The sequence below is a fragment of the Oncorhynchus masou genome, chromosome 32, assembly GCF_036934945.1.
Source record: "Oncorhynchus masou masou isolate Uvic2021 chromosome 32, UVic_Omas_1.1, whole genome shotgun sequence".
Classification (NCBI taxonomy): Eukaryota; Metazoa; Chordata; class Actinopteri; order Salmoniformes; family Salmonidae; genus Oncorhynchus; species Oncorhynchus masou.
In genome coordinates, this window is record NC_088243.1 from 56,899,829 (window position 1) to 56,917,949 (window position 18,121).

General features: G+C 42.0%; 2 protein-coding genes across 15 annotated transcripts in view; both read right to left on the reverse strand.

The window, feature by feature from the left end:
- LOC135526264 (protocadherin alpha-C2-like) overlaps positions 1–18,121 on the reverse strand; it is a 222,383-nt gene that overhangs the window by 99,498 nt on the left and 104,764 nt on the right. The window lies entirely within an intron of this gene.
- Positions 504–3,046, reverse strand: LOC135526851 (protocadherin alpha-4-like). The gene has a single exon (XM_064955523.1). The coding sequence runs from the start codon at positions 2,895–2,897 to the stop codon at positions 504–506; it is 2,394 nt and encodes a 797-aa protein (XP_064811595.1). The 5' UTR covers positions 2,898–3,046.

The window sequence follows — 18,121 nt, forward strand, 5'->3', positions numbered from 1 at the left end:
GGCCTCAAGACACAAAATACAATATCCCAATTCCACGGTCAACAGTGACGCCACGTGGGGAATGTATGAGCTTACACTAACTCCGTTTTTATTTTGTTTGCCTACACGCCATGACACACAAACACTAAATCTGAATGAAGACCATAATATCTGAGCACATGTAGGCCATGCTCTTCTTCATATGAAAAGTTGTAAATGGAGTGAAGGCAAAAAAAAGCGCATCCACGACATTAGTTCAAACAACTGGCAAAAACAGGCAGTGAAAGACCGTAATATGTTTCAGCACCTTGGACAGAGCACGTATGTTTCTCTTGACAGCGAGCGAAAAGCAAGGAGTTTATTTCAACTTGTGAAGGCAGTAAGATGTTGTCTATTTCATACAAATCATTTCAATGAGACAGCGAATCAAAAGACTACATCATCCAAACACAATGAGAAGCACATCAAAGCAAATGTGTATTTTAAGGATAGGAGAAAAACACATTTCTGGTACAACTGAAAACTTAATTTCTTACCTTCTCTTTGTTGGGAAATGTTTGAGTCCTGTCAAACGTGTCATTCCCATTAATACTGATCAGTTCTGCATCTGCAGGTGGATACGGCGCGGGAAAAACCATTACGTCACTCTTCAGTGTGTCTGAGCTGAAACACACGTCATACTGCTGAGTAGATTTAGAGTAAGACCAGCTCCCGTCAGGGTGTGTGGTGATCATAGGGGCGCTGTACCTTTTGAAACTGTCGTCTGTCCTTAAGCATTTTACAGCTATTAAACTGAACAAGCTCAATGAAAATATCACTGACACCGAGGCAATTGCGATCAGCAAATACAAGTTTACATCAGAGAAGCTCTCCTCCTTTCTTGGTACATTTCTGTATTGAGTCTGGATTTCACCTGTACTTTCAACCACCACTACATCAATAGACACAGTCGCTGACAGTGCGGGTTCTCCATTATCAGAAACCAACACCACCAACGGGTGAGCTTTCAGGTCATTGTCACTCATTCGCCTCTTAGTCCTTAGTTCCCCGGTGCTGGTTCCGATTCGGAAGAGGTTGGTTCCCTTGGGCTCAGAGATGTGATAAGAAAGCAGCGCATTGTAGCCAGAGTCGGAGTCTACAGCCCTGATCTTGGCCACAAAGTAGCCCGCTTCAGCAGAATAGGGAATGTTCTCAGTGTTAACGGAGCCGTGATCAGAATAGGGCGCGAGAATCCCAGGACTGTTGTCATTCTCATCCAGAATAAAAACGTTCACAGTCACGTTGCTGCTGAGAGGAGGAACACCAGAGTCTGAGGCCTGAACTTTAAAATGGAAAGTTTTTATCTCCTCATAGTTAAAAGACTGCAGGCTGACTATATCTCCTGTATCTGAGTTTATATTGACCATTGCAGGCAGCAGCACTGAGTTGCTGTTACTCTCTAAGAATGAGTAGGTCACATGGGCATTTTCATTGACGTCAACATCAACTGCAGACACTGTTGTGATTATCTCTCCTATTTGACTGTTCTCTTTCACATAAACATTAATCACGGGTTCTGAGAAGCGAGGAGCGTTGTCATTCACATCAGAAACGTGCACAGTAATAACGCTGGTGCTGAAGAGAGGCGGGGTCCCATCATCCGTAGCTATTATGTTGACATAGTAATGAAAATCACTCTCTCTGTCAAGAATCCCATCGACCACTAAAGAATAATAATTGTTATAGTTTGTTTCTAACTTAAAAGGGACCTCATTCTCAACCTTACAATGAACCACTCCGTTTTTGCCACCATCTTTATCGAGAATTGACACAAGTGCAATTGCAGTGCCAACCTTCGCATCCTCCTTCACTGTGTGTAAGAGTGACGTCACAGTGATCTCAGGGGCATTGTCGTTGAGGTCCACCACATCTACCAGTATTTTACAATGAGATGCCATCGGGGGCTGGCCTCTGTCACTCGCCTGGGCACGGATCTCAAATGCAGGGTGTTCCTCAAAATCTATTTCGCCTTGAACTGTTATTGTCCCTGTATTTGGGTCAATGTAGAAAACATCTAAAATATGGTCCTGGTCTTTTTTGCTCAGAGAATATATTATCTCGCTGTTCGTTCCTTCATCGGCGTCTGTCGCATTAAGAGTTAATAATGTTGTCCCAATCGGCACATTTTCCAAAATTAGAGTCTTATACAACGATTTTGTAAACACCGGGGTGTTGTCATTATTATCCAGCACATTAATTATTATGTCTGAAGTACCAGACTTCGGAGGGTTTCCTCCATCTTCAGCGGTCAGTGTGAGCTGGATCACAGGCTGTTTCTCTCGGTCTAAAGCTTTCTGCAGCACCAACTCAGCAGACACACTCTCTCCTCCTTTATGCACCGCTAAGGAAAAATGTTCATTAGAGCTAAGCTTGTATGTATTGATACCGTTCTTCCCCACATCAGCATCGTAGGCCGATAGTAGGGGGAATTTAACCCCAGACAACGTGCTCTCTGCAATGTCTATACTTTGTGATTTAGCACTGAAAGATGGGGCATTATCATTTGTATCTAAAATATGAACTTCTACACGGTAAAGCTTCAACGGATTGCTGATAACGGCCTCTACACTGACTATACATTTCGGAACCTTCGCACAGAGCTCCTCTCTATTTATTATCTCATTCACATATAGAACACCAGTCTTTAGATTTACCGCGAAATACTTTCTCTTTGATCCGGTGACAATCTGAAACATACGAGACTCCAAATCCTGGACATTGAGGTTTAGATCCTTAGCGATATTTCCCACGGAAGTCCCCGGGTTTACCTCCTCTGAGACGGAGTAGGAGAGCTGCCCAGACACCGCTTCCCAGTAACACTCCAGCAGCACAAGCACTAAATACGTCACAATAGAGCTCCTTCTATTTGGTAAAGACATATTTCCATCGAAGGTGTGCCAAGCATAGATCCAAAGAGATGAAATTATGTTTAAAAAAATCAAGGCTTTGAATAAGGTATTTGTCAAATCCGACTACATTTGTAGACGGTATAAACAGACTGATCTATTCTCCGACTAGTCTCTCTCACGCCCTGTGTCTCTTTGTAACAAAGCCACAAAATATCTCCTCACCCTTTGAAACCGGGAGGGACCAAGATAGGTGAATATTTCTCACACTAACGGTCAACAGTGACGACAAGTGGTGAAAAAGGCAACATTCAAGTGCCTTCAAAACACAGCGGATAGAGTTTATAATGCAAGTTCCAGAAAGCACGAATCCAATAATCAAATATGAACAAATAACAACCATGAACGTGAATATCTGGAAGTGAAGGGTATTTTTCAGGCGATATTGAATAGCTTACAGCACCAGTAGCCCATACAGTTGCCATGACGCCCTATTGACAGACAAAGTAGGGCTCCTATCAATACATTATGTACACATTTTGTTATTTTGAAGTGTTGTTTTTAATCAGCTGTTTTGTTTTTGATAACATTGAGTCTTTATTGAATATATATATATATATATATATATATATATATATATATATATATATATATATATATATATATATATATATATATACAGTACCAGTCAAAAGTTCGGATACACCAACTCATTCAAGAGTTTTTCTTTGTTTTTACTGTTTTCTACATTGTAGAATAATAGTGAAGAGATCAAAACTATGAAATAACACATGTGGAATCATTTAGTAACCAAAAAAGTGTTAAATAAATCAAAATGTATTTTATATTTGAGATTCTTCAAAGTAGCCACTTGATGACAGCTTTGTACACTCTTGGCATTCTCTCAAACAGCTTCATGAGATAGACACCTGCATTTCACCGGCATTTCAATTAACTTCTTGAGTGTAGGGGGCAGGATTTTCGTTTTTGGCTAAAAAATGTACCCATTTGAAACTGCCTATTTCTCAGGCCCAGAAACTAGAATATGCATATCATTGTCAGATTAGGATAGAAAACACTCTAAAATTTCCAAAACTGTCAAAATATTGTCTGTGAGTATAACAGAACTGATATTGCTGGCGAAAACCTGAGGAAAATCAAACCAGGAAGTGCTGTTTTTCCTGAAAGCTCTCTGTTCCATTGGATGCCTTGCCTCCATTTAAAGGGATATCAACCATATTCCCTTTCCTATGGCTTCTTCAAGGTGTCAACAGTCTTTAGACATAGTTTCAGGCTTTTATTTTGAAAAATTAGCGAGAAAGATAACATCGTGTCAGTGGATAGCTGGGTGTTCGCAGAGTTTTGCTTGCGCAACCGAGTGGGGCAGCTATTGTCTCTCCCTCTCCTATTGAAAAAGCGACAGTCCCGGTTGATATATTATCGATTATATATTTTAAAAACAACCTGAGGATTGATTATAAAAAACGTTTGACATGTTTCTGAGGACATTACGGATACTATTTGGAATTTTTGTCTGCGATGTTGTGACCGCTTGAGCCTGTGGATTTCTGAACATAATGCGCCAAACAAATGGAGGTATTTTGGATATAAAAATAATCTTTATGGAACAAAAGGAACATTTATTGTGTAACTGTGTGTCTCGTGAGTGCAAACATCCGAAGATCATCAAAGGTAAGCAATTTAATCTATTGCTTTTCTGACTTTCGTGACCAATCTTCTTGGCTGCTAGTGTTTGAAATATTTTGTCTACTGAGAGAGATGTTCTTACATAAACGCTTGTTATGCTTTTGCCGAAAAGCTGTATTGAAATCTGACACGCCAGGTAGGTTAACAACAAACTAAGCTGTGTTTTGCTATATTGCACTTGTGATTTCATGAAAATTAAAATTTTTAGTAATTTAATTATAATTTTGCACGCTGCAATTCGGCGGGTGTTGATGAAAATGATCCCGCTAAAGGGATGGGTGTATCAAGAAGTTATTAACAGGTGTGCCTTGTTAAAAGTTAATTTGTGGAATTTCTGTCCTTCTTAATGCATTTGAGCCAATCAGTTGTGTTGTGACAAGGTAGGGGTGGTATACAGAAGATAGCACTATTTGGTAAAAGCCCAAGTCCGTATTATGGCAAGAACAGCTCAAATAAGCAAAGAAAAACAACAGTCCATCATTACTTTAAGACATGAAGGTCAGTCAATGTGGAACATTTCAAAAACTTTGAAAGTTTCTTCAAGTGCAGTCGAAAAAACCATCAAGCGCTATAATGGTACTGTCTCTCATGAGGACCGGCACAGGAAAGGAAGACCCAGAGTTACCTCTACTGCAGAGGATACGTTCATTAGAGTTAACTGCACCTCAGATTGCAGCCCAAATAACTGCTTTCCAGAGTTCAAGTAACAGACACATCTCATCATTAACTGTATAGAGGAGACTTCATGATTGAATTGCTGTAAAGAAACCACTACTAAAGGACACCAATAAGTAAAATATACTTTTTTTGTGGCAAGAAACACAAGCAATGGATATTAGAAAGGTGGAAATCTGTCCAAATTTGAGATATTTGGTTCCACCGTGTCTTTGTGAGACGCAGGTAGGTGAACGAATGATCTCCGCATGTGTGGTTCCCACCGTGAAGCATGGAGGAGGAGGTGTGATGGTGCTTTTCTGGTGACACTGTCAGTGATTTATTTAGAATTCAAGGCACATTTGGCTACCAGTATGACTACCACAGCATTCTGCAGCAATATGCCAGCCCATCTGGTTTTCACATTTGTTTTTCAACAGGACAATGACCCAAAACACACCTCCAGACTGTGTAAGGGCTATTTGACCCAGGAGAGTGATGGAGTGCTGCATCAGATGACCTGGCCTCCACAATCACCCAACCTCAACCCAACTGAGACAGTTTGGGATGAGCTGGAACGTGGAGCGAAGGAAAAGCAGCCAACAAGTGATCAGCATATGTGGCAACTCCTTCAAGACTGTTGGAAAAGCATTCCTCATGAAGCTGGTTGAGAGAATGCCAAGAGTGTGCAAAGCTGTCATCAAGACAAAGGGTGGCTACTTTGAAGAATCTCAAATATAAAATATATTTTGATTTGTTTAACACTTTTTTGGTTACTACATGATTCCATATGTGTTATTTCATAGTTTTGATTTCTTCACTATTATTCTACAATATGGTGTGTCCAAACATTTGACAGGCACAGTATATTTTCACCCACAGATTGATTGGCAGGGCAACTCTTTTTGGCTTGGCTGCGGCTAATGTTTTTGTTTGAATGATGCATCTGGACAAAGTACCAGCATTTTTTGGTTCACCTGGCTGCTACCTCCTCCTCTTTTGAGAACATTATTTGACCAGTCGCTTGGCTTGAGAGGAATGGAAGATGTAGTGGAAGAATGCAGTGCTGAGGAAGAGGGCTCATAGTGAGGAGGACCGGCTACTATTCTGAACTGTATGTGGTGAGCTCTCTGATGCCCAGAGCTGCTGAGGCATCACCCAAGTGGGTGCCGTACATTGTGAAGGAGAAGGCCAGTGGCTACACAACTCAGGCTGGTTCCCAGAGTAGCCCTCTACATGATTGTCACCAGACAATCAATCTACATCAACCATATCCCTGATCACCTTCCTCTGATCAAGCCATGAACTGTCTCTCTCCATCTTTGGAGGATACATGCCCTCAAAGACTTGGCCTCTATCGGTTGACCTAGCTAGCTTTTGCTAGGCTACTCATAATGTGACTTTATTCTTATTTTTGATTTGTTTTACCTTTGAAGCGCTTTGAGAACTTTTTCTGTTATGAAAAGCACTATAGAAGTGTAATAAATAGTAATACTACTACTAATAATAATAATAATTAAAAACTCAGCTAAGCTGCATGGAAAAACAAAAGTCAGGATGTGTGAGTGTGTGTTTGTGTGTGTGTGTGTGTGTGTGTGTGTGTGTGTGTGTGTGTGTGTGTGTGTGTGTGTGTGTGTGTGTGTGTGTGTGTGCATGACACACACACATTGACCCCTGACCCCAAACGCACTGAACTTACATACTACTCTATCTAACAAACAGAAACACAGCTAAAACCTATGGGCCCGATACCGACCGGAGTTAAGCGTGTGTAAATGGAACATAACTCCCTTTTTACGCACTTTTCACTCTCCGCATATTCTGACCTTGAACTTAGATTAGATTAGTGTGAAGTTCACCCACTATTCGTTTTAGATGGAGATGGAAAAAAATGAAGGTGTGGCGGAGGTGTGTCTACAGCTACACCGTATTCTGACCTTGACTTCATTCCCTCATAATACCACCACCTTTACACGTGAGGAAACCATGCGAACCTGCCATTTCCAAGTAGAAAAAGCGCCTACTTGATTTCTTCCGGAAAAAAATATCACCATTCTCCACACAATGTAATTTACAACTTGAATAAGAGCTATTGATAAGAGCTTGGAAAATGAGTAATCCGTTTAGATAAAGGAACTGTAGACATAAATGATGCTTGTTTTACACCCAAATGACTTAATTATAGTCTGCCCTGAACTTTTCTGTTTCCTATTTCTATCATGTTAAATATTAGCCACTATCGGTGTCGACCTTCAGTAGGCCTAATAACAGCAAATATTACACTGCCACTTTACTGTCAGTTCCCTTCAGTTGGTATGGCCTACATTATCATTCCATTGAATCACATTGCTTCGTTGACCTTCCTTTGCTTCCTCTAAACGCCGTCACAGCCATGGGGTTGTTGCTGAGCTTCATTAGTAAGAGTTCGATAACATAGAACAAAATACATGTAGGCAAATTAAATTACTATGGGGCGGAGCGCAGAATAACCCTAACAGTTTGAACCATACGTATGGCACAATACTTGGCTGTGTCATCATATAGTTCCATGTTTAGTGCAGATAATAAAGGAGGGTATAGACTACTATTGTACACTATTGTCCCTATTATATATTCTATGTACACTAATCATGCAACATTACCATGGGTTAAAGAATTGAATGTGGCAATTTTCAGAGTGAATCAAAATGGCGAAGATAAATGTACTGAAACCACGACTGAATGTTGGCCAGCAAGTGGGAGGGTTTCTGCCATTTTAATTACACTCCTTCAGCACGCACAAGGGAACCACACCTGCAAAGCCTGTTACACTCCCTCATAAGGTATATCTGAATACCAACTACTGAGATGGACGTAGGACAGTCGGAATCGACTACTTACACACAGCTGAACTACACTCTCCAACAAATGGAATTTAACGCAGAAGAGCTGCTTTCATATCCACACTTTCAGACGCACAGAGGGGCGTCCAATAGTTGGCCCTAAAAAAATTATAATGAGTACTTTGTAGCACCTCACCAGGGAAAAGGGATTTCATACAGATGTAGGATCTTACTGTGATCGCCATGTTGCAGGATAACTTTCCTGTTGCGGCTGCGTTAATTTCCTGCCGTGGCAAACTGGCGCAAATTAGGATCTTACATCTGTATTCAAATCTATGCATTGCTTAGTGACCTATCGACATTAAAGCCCTCTCTTGTGCTTTTTATCCCAACAAAAATAGGATAAATGAATGGAAATAATATAGCATTGCTTTTCAAGAAATCACTAATAACTAATGATGTTTTAGATCCACACACCACAGTAAACTAAGTGCTTGCTGACCCATGTCCGGCCACAAATAGATGGCATTGGAGGCTTATATCCATCTCTGGCATTGACCCCTCCTGAGTGGAGTGTAGCATCAGGCCTTAAAAAAGAGCATGCTCAGTAGGGTTGTGCCGTGGGAGATTGATTACTCCTCTGAGGTATGAAATATGCTGATGTCACAGACCAACCACATCACTTCCTCTCCCAGAGCTGGCTACTGCTGGGCTGGGACGGTAGAGGATCCGCAGAGGGGTCAATGAAGTAATTAGCATTAGAGACACGAATGCACACACACACGTACGCTCACACACACACACACACACACACACACAAACACACACACACACACACACACACACACACACACACACACACACACACACACACACACACACACACACACACACACACACACACACACACACACACACACACACACACACACACACACACACACACACACGATACTCTGTGATACTCTGTTCATTGATGCAGGGCCAGTTGTGCTCTGCACTCCCACTGTGCTCTGCTCTCCTACAGATTTCTGGGTATTTTGGTAGATTTTTCTGGTGTTACCCTGCATCTCCACGGAGACAGCGGTTATGAGCTTACGGACGTTGGGCTGTTTGTAATCCCAGGATTAGGCCCTGTGTGCCTCCTGTCCCATTTCCATTCAGTGGGAAGCATGATCTGAAATATGAATAATCATCAGATTCTGAGTCGTAATCGTCTTCCCCCTATGCCCAATAACAAGAATGGCTTTGCAGGTCTCTGACCAGAGGATTTCTAGGTCACAATAGGAGTGATGAGAGCAAAAACATAACAGTGTAGGGTTATATGCACAGGAATGAATACTGTTTGCATGCACCTATGCACTCTCTCTTACACAAACACACACACACACACACACACACACACACACACACACACACACACACACACAACAGACACAGTACCTGCTCTCCTAGACAGCGCAGAATCCACCGATTTGGGACAAAGGTTATGGGTCAAAGTCTACTGACCATCCTGTTGAACCCTGACCCACTCTGGCTGAGCTAAAGACAAAAATCCCTACACTATCCAACAAACACACAGCTAAAACCAAACTGAACTGCTTACACACAGCAGAACTACACTCTCTAACAAACACACAGCTAAAACCAAACTGAACTGCTTACACACAGCAGAACTACACTCAATAACAAACGCACAGCTAAAACCAAACTGAACTGCTTACACACAGCAGAACTACACTCTAACAAACACACAGCTAAAACCAAACTGAACTGCTTACACACAGCAGAACTACACTCTCTAACAAACACACATCTAAAACCAAACTGAACTGCTTACACACAGCAGAACTACACTCTAACAAATGAAACTCAAAGAAGAAGAGCTGCTCTCATATCCCACTTTCAGATGCACAGAGGGAACAAACAATAGCATGTCCTGAAAGCCAATAATGAGCGCATATTGTGAAGTTGTAGCGGTTTACCAGGGAAAAGGGGTTTCATATTCATATCTACACAGCACTTAGAGATCTATCTGTCTGTCTTGTAGTTTAAACACCATTCCAGCAAAATGACACTAAATGGCAAGCTGCACACATTATCATTGCTCTTCAAGAAGTGACAAATGTAACTAATGATGTTTTGATTAACCCACAATGGTAAACGAAATGCTAGCTGACCCATATCCAGTCATATCCACCGATAGATGGCCTTGGAGGCCCAAGTCCATCTCTGCCATTGAGCCACCCTGGGTGCAGTGTCAGGTCCTCAACAGAACAAGCTCAGTAGGGTTGTGCCATGTGAGATAGATTGCTCCTCCGAGGTGTGAAATATGCTGATGTCACAGACCAACCACATCACTTCCTCTCCCAGTGCTGGCTACTGCTTTGCTGGGCCGGTAGAGGATGATCCGCAGAGGGGTCAATGAAGTAATTAGCAATTAAGACACACACGCACACGCACACACATACACACACACACACACACACACACACACACACACACACACACACACACACACACACACACACACACACACACACACACACACACACACACACACACACACACACACACACACACACACACACACACACACACACACACACTATTAAAAACTGAGGCGTGCACACAAGCAAAAACACAAACACTCTTAAACTAATACCACAGAGTTTCTAAACCCAGAGGCGTAACATCACAAGACTTCCGGGAAAAGCTTGCGAAACAGACCAAACAGACCAGGCCGGGGTTTGGGATTTGAGAAGTCAATGAGAGAAGTAAAAAAAAGTCTTTCTTAGTCGCTCATTTTCTCTAAATCTAAAGGCACAACCTAGATTGGGGCCAATGTCTGAAGTAGCTGAACGTGTTGTTACTCCAACCTTGTGAAAGTAATAAACTGACACGTTTACATTGTCATCCAGAACAACCTTATATCGCAGGAGTACTTTTTGATTTGATGGCCTGCACATACGCAGTTTGGCACTTATGTGTTTCTAAGCATGAGCTTAGCTAGCCAACGTCGCCATGACATCATCTACAAGTCTGACCGGGGATTTCCACTGGAGAAGCAGTTTTAGCCTATTTTCATACTCTACTGTCTTTGCTAATACACACATACATGGGTTTAAGAAACCAATGACATTGAAACTCTGCTTCATGGAATCACCCAAACTATAAATCACATTTCATTCCTAATTCCTCATTACACTTCCTTTGATGAGATCTCACATTTGCGGAGGGTATGATAATTGAATGCGCTACTACATTATTAATAACTAGTAAACAGTTGGTTAATGAAGAGACATAATGTTTGCATTCCAGAATGTAGACAAGTGGTGCATGTCGAATCTAGTGGTTAACTCTCCCTCTTTCTGTCTCTCTATCTTATTAACCAGGAGGGGGCAGAGAGAGATAAAGCTAGAGGGTCTGTATGAGGGGAGGTTTGGGGGGGGGGGGGGGTAATGAGTGTATGCCTGGGCATCTTGACATTGGGGCGTGTCTGGGAGGAGAAGGGGGATGAGTAGCCTATTAATGTTGATTTTCTTTTGTGAACAAAAAACCCTCTGTTTCATACTGCTGAGTGTATGGGCGTGCACTTCTCTTCCTTTGGATGTTTGTGCTTGAGTGTGTATGTCGGTGTGTGCATTTGTGTGTGAGAGAGTGTGTCTGTGTAAGCACATGAAGGTGGGATGGGGGAGGGGTGTAAGCAGAACACACTCACAGGCGAGTTCCCCCCCTCCCCCTCTCTTCCGCTCTCCTTCTGCACAGCTCTCTGGTCTCCATGGCAACCCCATCTCACCATGAGGGAGCACACTCACTCAAATACACACGCAGGCACACACACACACACGCGTGCACACACACACACACACACACACACACACACACACACACACACACACACACACACACACACACACACACACACACACACACACACACACACACACACACACACACACACACACACACACACACACACACACACACACACACACACATACACAGACAGTAACACATACGGCTGAAGGCTTATTTTCAGGGCAGAGAAGAGGATGAATGAAAACACAATTCCTTCTGGATCTCCTCCTTTTTACACAGCTCTCCTTTTCAGAGTGAGATTCCTATCTGCTTCTGTTCATATTCACACTGCCCTGTCATCTCTGAGCACAAAGCATACTCGCCACGACGTCACACCCGAACAAGAACAATCACACACACACCCAAAGATACCGCATACAAGATACTGCACACACACACACACACACACACACACACACACACACACACACACACACACACACACACACACACACACACACACACACACACACACACACACACACACACACACACACACACACACACACACACACACACACAGCCTGCTCATGCATAGGTAATGTAGCTCCGCAGCAGCATATTCGCTGTGGCAGCAGAAGCTAGCAGCTCCCTTCACCACCCCAACACCCCATCAGAGAGGCTGACCTGCTCACTCCGCCTGCCCAGCCCCCTGCACCCTCACTGAGCCAAGGCACCAGAGACGCCCCACCATACAGTAACCATATCCCTTCATGAGGACAAATACTGATACAGACACACACTACTTTGTCTGTGTATTTCTCTCCAGGTTATCACAGTATGTAGGAGCAGCATCTACATGATATATAAATACAGCCAGGTCCAAATTTATTGACACCCTTAAAAAAACAAGACTCAGAAAATACTGAGCTATACTTTACGCTAAAAAAATATTAATTATTTTATTTTATACTAATAGAATTGCTCTGAGAAATATATTTTGTTTAATGAAAAAAAAAATTATTTCGAAAAGATAGGGCTCAAAATGATTGCCACCCCTGTTTTCAATACCTTTCAATCCCTCACCTTGCGTGGATAATGTCACTGTACAATGTTTTCTGGGATTGGGGAACACATTGGGTGGGATCTTAGACCATTCATAGATACAGAATCTTTCCAGATCCTTGATATCTTTCATCTGCGCTTATGGACTGACCTCTTCAATTCAAACCATAGGGTTTCAAACGGGTTCTTGTCCAGAGACAGATGGTCATAGCAAAATGTTGATTTTTTTAGTCAATTAACAATTTCTTTGTGCATTTTGATGTGTGCTTGGGGTTACTTTCTTACTGGAAAATCCACTTGCAGCCAAGTTTCAGCCTCCTGGCAGAGGCAACCAGGTATTCTGGCTAAAATGTCCTGGTACTGGGTGAAGTTCATGATGCCTTAGGAAGGGCCCCAGAACCAGTGGAAGCAAAATAGGCCCATAACATCAAAGCTCCACCACTATATTTTACAGTAAGTATGGGAGCTCTATTTAATGTCGTCCAACAAATCGCGAGCTTGGGACTTGGTTTGATCTGATTTCCTACTTTGAATAATATTTTTAAGATAAATTGGGCTAAACATTTCTTAAAGAATCCAACTTCAATTTGGAATATCATCCTTCATTATTTCTTCTCCCGTTTTGGTGGCCTCAATTTTATGTTACTTTGTAACTATAACATTGATAAAATTCCTGCGTTTCATAGACAACTATTCTTAGCGTGGTCGTTAATATATAAACATAATTTTTCCCCGCATAGGTATTTCATTTGGAACAATAAGGACATTTTGTATAGAAACAAGTCTTTATTTTTTAAGAACTGTCACGACTTCCGCCGAGGTCGGTCCCTTGTTCGGGCGGCGTTCGGCGGTAGACGTCACCGGTCCTCTAGCCGTCGCAGATCCACCTTTCATTTTCCATTTGTTTTGTCTTTGAAATTCCCAGCCACGCCTGAATCGACGAGCGCCTTATGCTGGGAATGCGGGGAAAACTCAGGAAAAGGAACATGCAAAAACAGGTGTGGAATTCTGTAGAGTGAGTAACTGTCTGCAGGGAAGTCAGGCGCAGGAGAGCAGAAATGGGTAGCAAACGGAGCCCTTTATTGAGGCGAACAAAACACGGTACTCAGAAAGCTAAACACACACGGGTTACAATAACCTGGCGCAAACCAGCCTGGAGTACACATACATTTACATATAACAATTCCACACACAGACATGGGGGGAAACAGGGGGTTATATGCAAGACGAGTAATGAGGGAATGCAAACCAGGTGCGTGGGAAAACAAGACAAACAAAATGGAACATGAAAGGTGGATCGGCGATGGCTAGAAGACCGGTGATGTCAACCACCGAAAATCGGCCGAACAACGGAGAGGGACCGAACTCAGCAGAAGTCGTGACAGAACTGGTTCAATAATCATATCCTACTGGTGAGTCAACTTTTTAATGCAGAAGGATTGTTACTCAATTATGAGTACATTTTTTTATCTCGTTTCAATATCCCTGTAACACCTAGAGAGTTCGCCATAGTCTTTGATGCTGTTCCATCTGGAACTCTCATGTTATTTAGAGGTGTATCCAGACCACACCTTCTTTACCTACCCTCCTTAATCCAGTTGACTCTCCAATAGGGAAAATAGGTTTCTCTTTGCTCCATCAGGACAAATCAAATCAAATTTTATTTGTCACATACACAGGGTTAGCAGATGTTAATGCGAGTGTAGCGAAAAGCTGTACGTGCTTTATTTTAAAGGGATATTGTATCCATTCCTTACGTCACAATTTACTGGAATACATTGGTCGCTAATATCTGTTGGGAAAAAGTCTGGTTATTACAACACAAATACCTGCTTGTTAACAAGGTCAAAGAGGTCTCTTTCAGAATGATCCATAAGTATTACCCTGCGAATCACTACCTGAAGAAACTCCAAAAAGACATGAACATTGACTGTACTTTTTGTGTTGAGCATCCAGAAATATTTATTTTGGCATTTGTCGTCATGTAAAACAATTATGGAAAGATATTCAGAGGTTTTATCATTGTTAATATTCTTGATGACTTTTGTTTGTTATGGGAGAATGTGATCCTCGGTTTCCTTAACTATAACAAAGATAAAGAAAAACAATTTCACCTCATAAATCTAATTGTTCTAAAGGCAAAATTTCATATTTACAAATGTAAATTCAGTAATAAAAAAACCCTCTTCCGTGTTTTCTATAAGGAATTCTAGCAGTACATTAAGACCGTTCAACATTCTTCTAATAAGAAAGCTGTTAAAACAATCAATACATGTGTGTTTCTTTTAAGGTCTTTGTATAATTTGTCATTTGTTGTACCCCCTAGCATATGTTATCATTGTCTATCTGTATACTTCTTGTATGTATACAGAATATTCAACATGTAAAAAAAAAAAAAAAAACGAGAGAAAAAAAGGGGAAAAAAATGGGTTCCATCTGCAAAAAGCTGATTGTGAGGTCATTGACTTTGAAGTTCTGATCCCTCATTGGTTTGAATAGTGTCACCATGAACAACATGAATTGGGGTATTTAGAGTACTATATAGCTAGAGAACAATGAACAGAACAAGGCTATGTCAATAAGTCAAGTTTGACAAAAATGCAGATTTAACCTTATAAGCTCTCAAAGAATGCAAACTTCTGGAGTTCGCTAAACCGCATTGGCACTTGGTGGATTGGAACCAGTTCTATGGTCAGATAACATGAAAATAGAGCTCTTTGGCCACGCACACTAGTGGTAGGTTTGGCTTTGGAAAAAGGAAGCATATGTCGAAAACAACCCCATTCCTACTGTAAAATACGGTGGTGTTTTTTGATGTTATGGAGCTATTTTGTTTCCACTGTAGGGCTGGGAATTGGGAATTTGTTTTTTGATCGTGGAAATTAAAGTGCTGAAAACATGTTGGCTCAGTTTTTAAAAAGAAGATGGAGAACAAGCTATAGGATGAAAAATATGGGCGTTTTGGCTCAGGTGCAGCCGACTAGCACTGGCTAACGCTACGAGCAAAATAAAAGCATCGCTTTTTATTTATTTTTGTACAGATCGATACTTGGAGTCAACATATCAATATAATATTCTCCAAAATAATATTGCGATATGTAACTGTTTCGATTTCTTCCCCCATCACTATTCCACTGGTTCTGGGTCCCTTGTTAAGGTCAACAGCATCATGAACTTTACCCAGAACTGGGATATTTTAGCCCAAAACCTGGATGCCTCTGCCAGGAGGCTGAAACTTGGCCGCAAGTGGATCTTCCACCAAGAAATAAACCAAGCACACATCAAAATCCACAAAGACATGGTTCATTTACCACAAAATCAACATTTTGCTATGGCCATCTTAGTCTCCGGACTTGAACCCCATTGAAAACCTGCGGGTTGAATTGAAGAACACAGTCCATAAGTGCAGGTGAAGTATATCAAGGATCTGGAGGAAGGATCTCAGATCCCTCCCAATGTGTTTAACTCATAAAACATTTTTGAAAAGTTTCTGTGCTGTTATCCTTTCAAGGTGAAGTACTGAAAGGTATTGAAAACAGGGGTACCAATATTTTTGATACCTATCTTTTTTAAAGTAACAATTATTACATGTTTTTTTTCTCTGACCAATTGTATTAGTACAAAATAATATTTTCAAATTTTTTGGACCATTAATATAGCTCATTATTTGTATTATTAATTATATACAGTATTTTTTCCTCAACTTTATGAAAGGTGCCAAAAATGTTGGCCCTGACTGTAAATGCTGCCTTGCTGTCTTTAGTACTATGCCTCGGTTATGGACAGTACTTTTTCTAACAGAAGAAGTACCCTTTCTGTACCAGATAGTGACCCATCTTCCCCAGCTCTATTCCTTCTCTATGTATCCCATGCCTGCTGTAAGAGCAGAGCAGCAGAGATACAGCATTCTGTGGGCTTTTGTAACAGAGCGACTATGCAGTACCGTGTTATAACAATGCTATTAGCAGAACCCCACCCTACTGCAGCATCACGCTAATGACGAAGATACAGTGATACAGTGTCAAGGGTCGAGAGAGGGGGCAGGAAGGGAGGGAGAAAGAGAGAGGGAGTCGAGTGAGAGAATGGGACAGAGAGGGGGAGGGAGAAGTACAGTAGAAGGAGAGAGGGGAAGGGACGCAAGGGAGAGAGAATGAGAGAGGGAAGGGGCGCAAGGGTGAGAGAATGAGAGAGGGGAAGGGGCGCAAGGGTGAGAGAATGAGAGAGGGGAAGCAGCGCAAGGGTGAGAGAATGAGAGAGAGGAAGGGGCTCAAGGGTGAGAGAATGAGAGGGGAAGGGGCGCAAGGGTGAGAGAATGAGAAAGGGGAAGGGGTGCAAGGGAGAGAGGGGAAGGGGCACAAGGGTGAGAGAATGAGAGTGGGGAAGGGGCGCAAGGGTGAGAGAATGAGAAAGGGGAAGGGGTGCAAGGGAGAGAGAATGAGAGAGGGGAAGGGGCACAAGGGTGAGAGAATGAGAGAGGGGAAGGGGCGCAAGGGTGAGAGAATGAGAGAGGGGAAGGGGCGCAAGGGTGAGAGAATGAGAGAGGTGGAGAGAAAACAACAGAGGGAGAAAAGGGGAAGAGAGAAGAAATGGGGAGAGGAAGGGAGAGGAAGAGGGGATGGAGAAATGTGAGCAGTGAGAAATGAGTAAGGATGTACAGTACACTTCCTGTATGAGGGGAAGTCATGAAGACTAAACCAATAACTCTTGTAATATTGCAGGGCCAATTGCCTGTTCCTATAATATATTTTACATACCCACAAATTATTCACAGAGATAGATTGGAGGAGTTCTTAAACCTCACGCACACACTAACCACACGCCCGTGTGCAAACACACACACATGATAGCATAACTACACACATTTATCCACTCTGAGAGATGAATTGCTCCCAGTATTTAATCCAACTAGCATTTAATAATGTATTTCCAAATCTGCTCTGCTCTCCCCTCGTTTCTGGAGTAAGTAGGACAGGGATGGGACCAGAGGCACAGGAAGAGGAACAAGACAAAAACTAGGACATGGCGCTCACACAAACACCCCGCTGATATAGCTGCAGACAGAGTAACCAAACTCAACAATCACTAACATGGAAAACAATGACACAATGCCCGCAATGCCTCAGAATCACATAATTAGCTTCTGCACTGTGACAGCAAAATAACTGGAATGAGAACTAGCATTGTACCATGTCTGAAATGACATTGGTG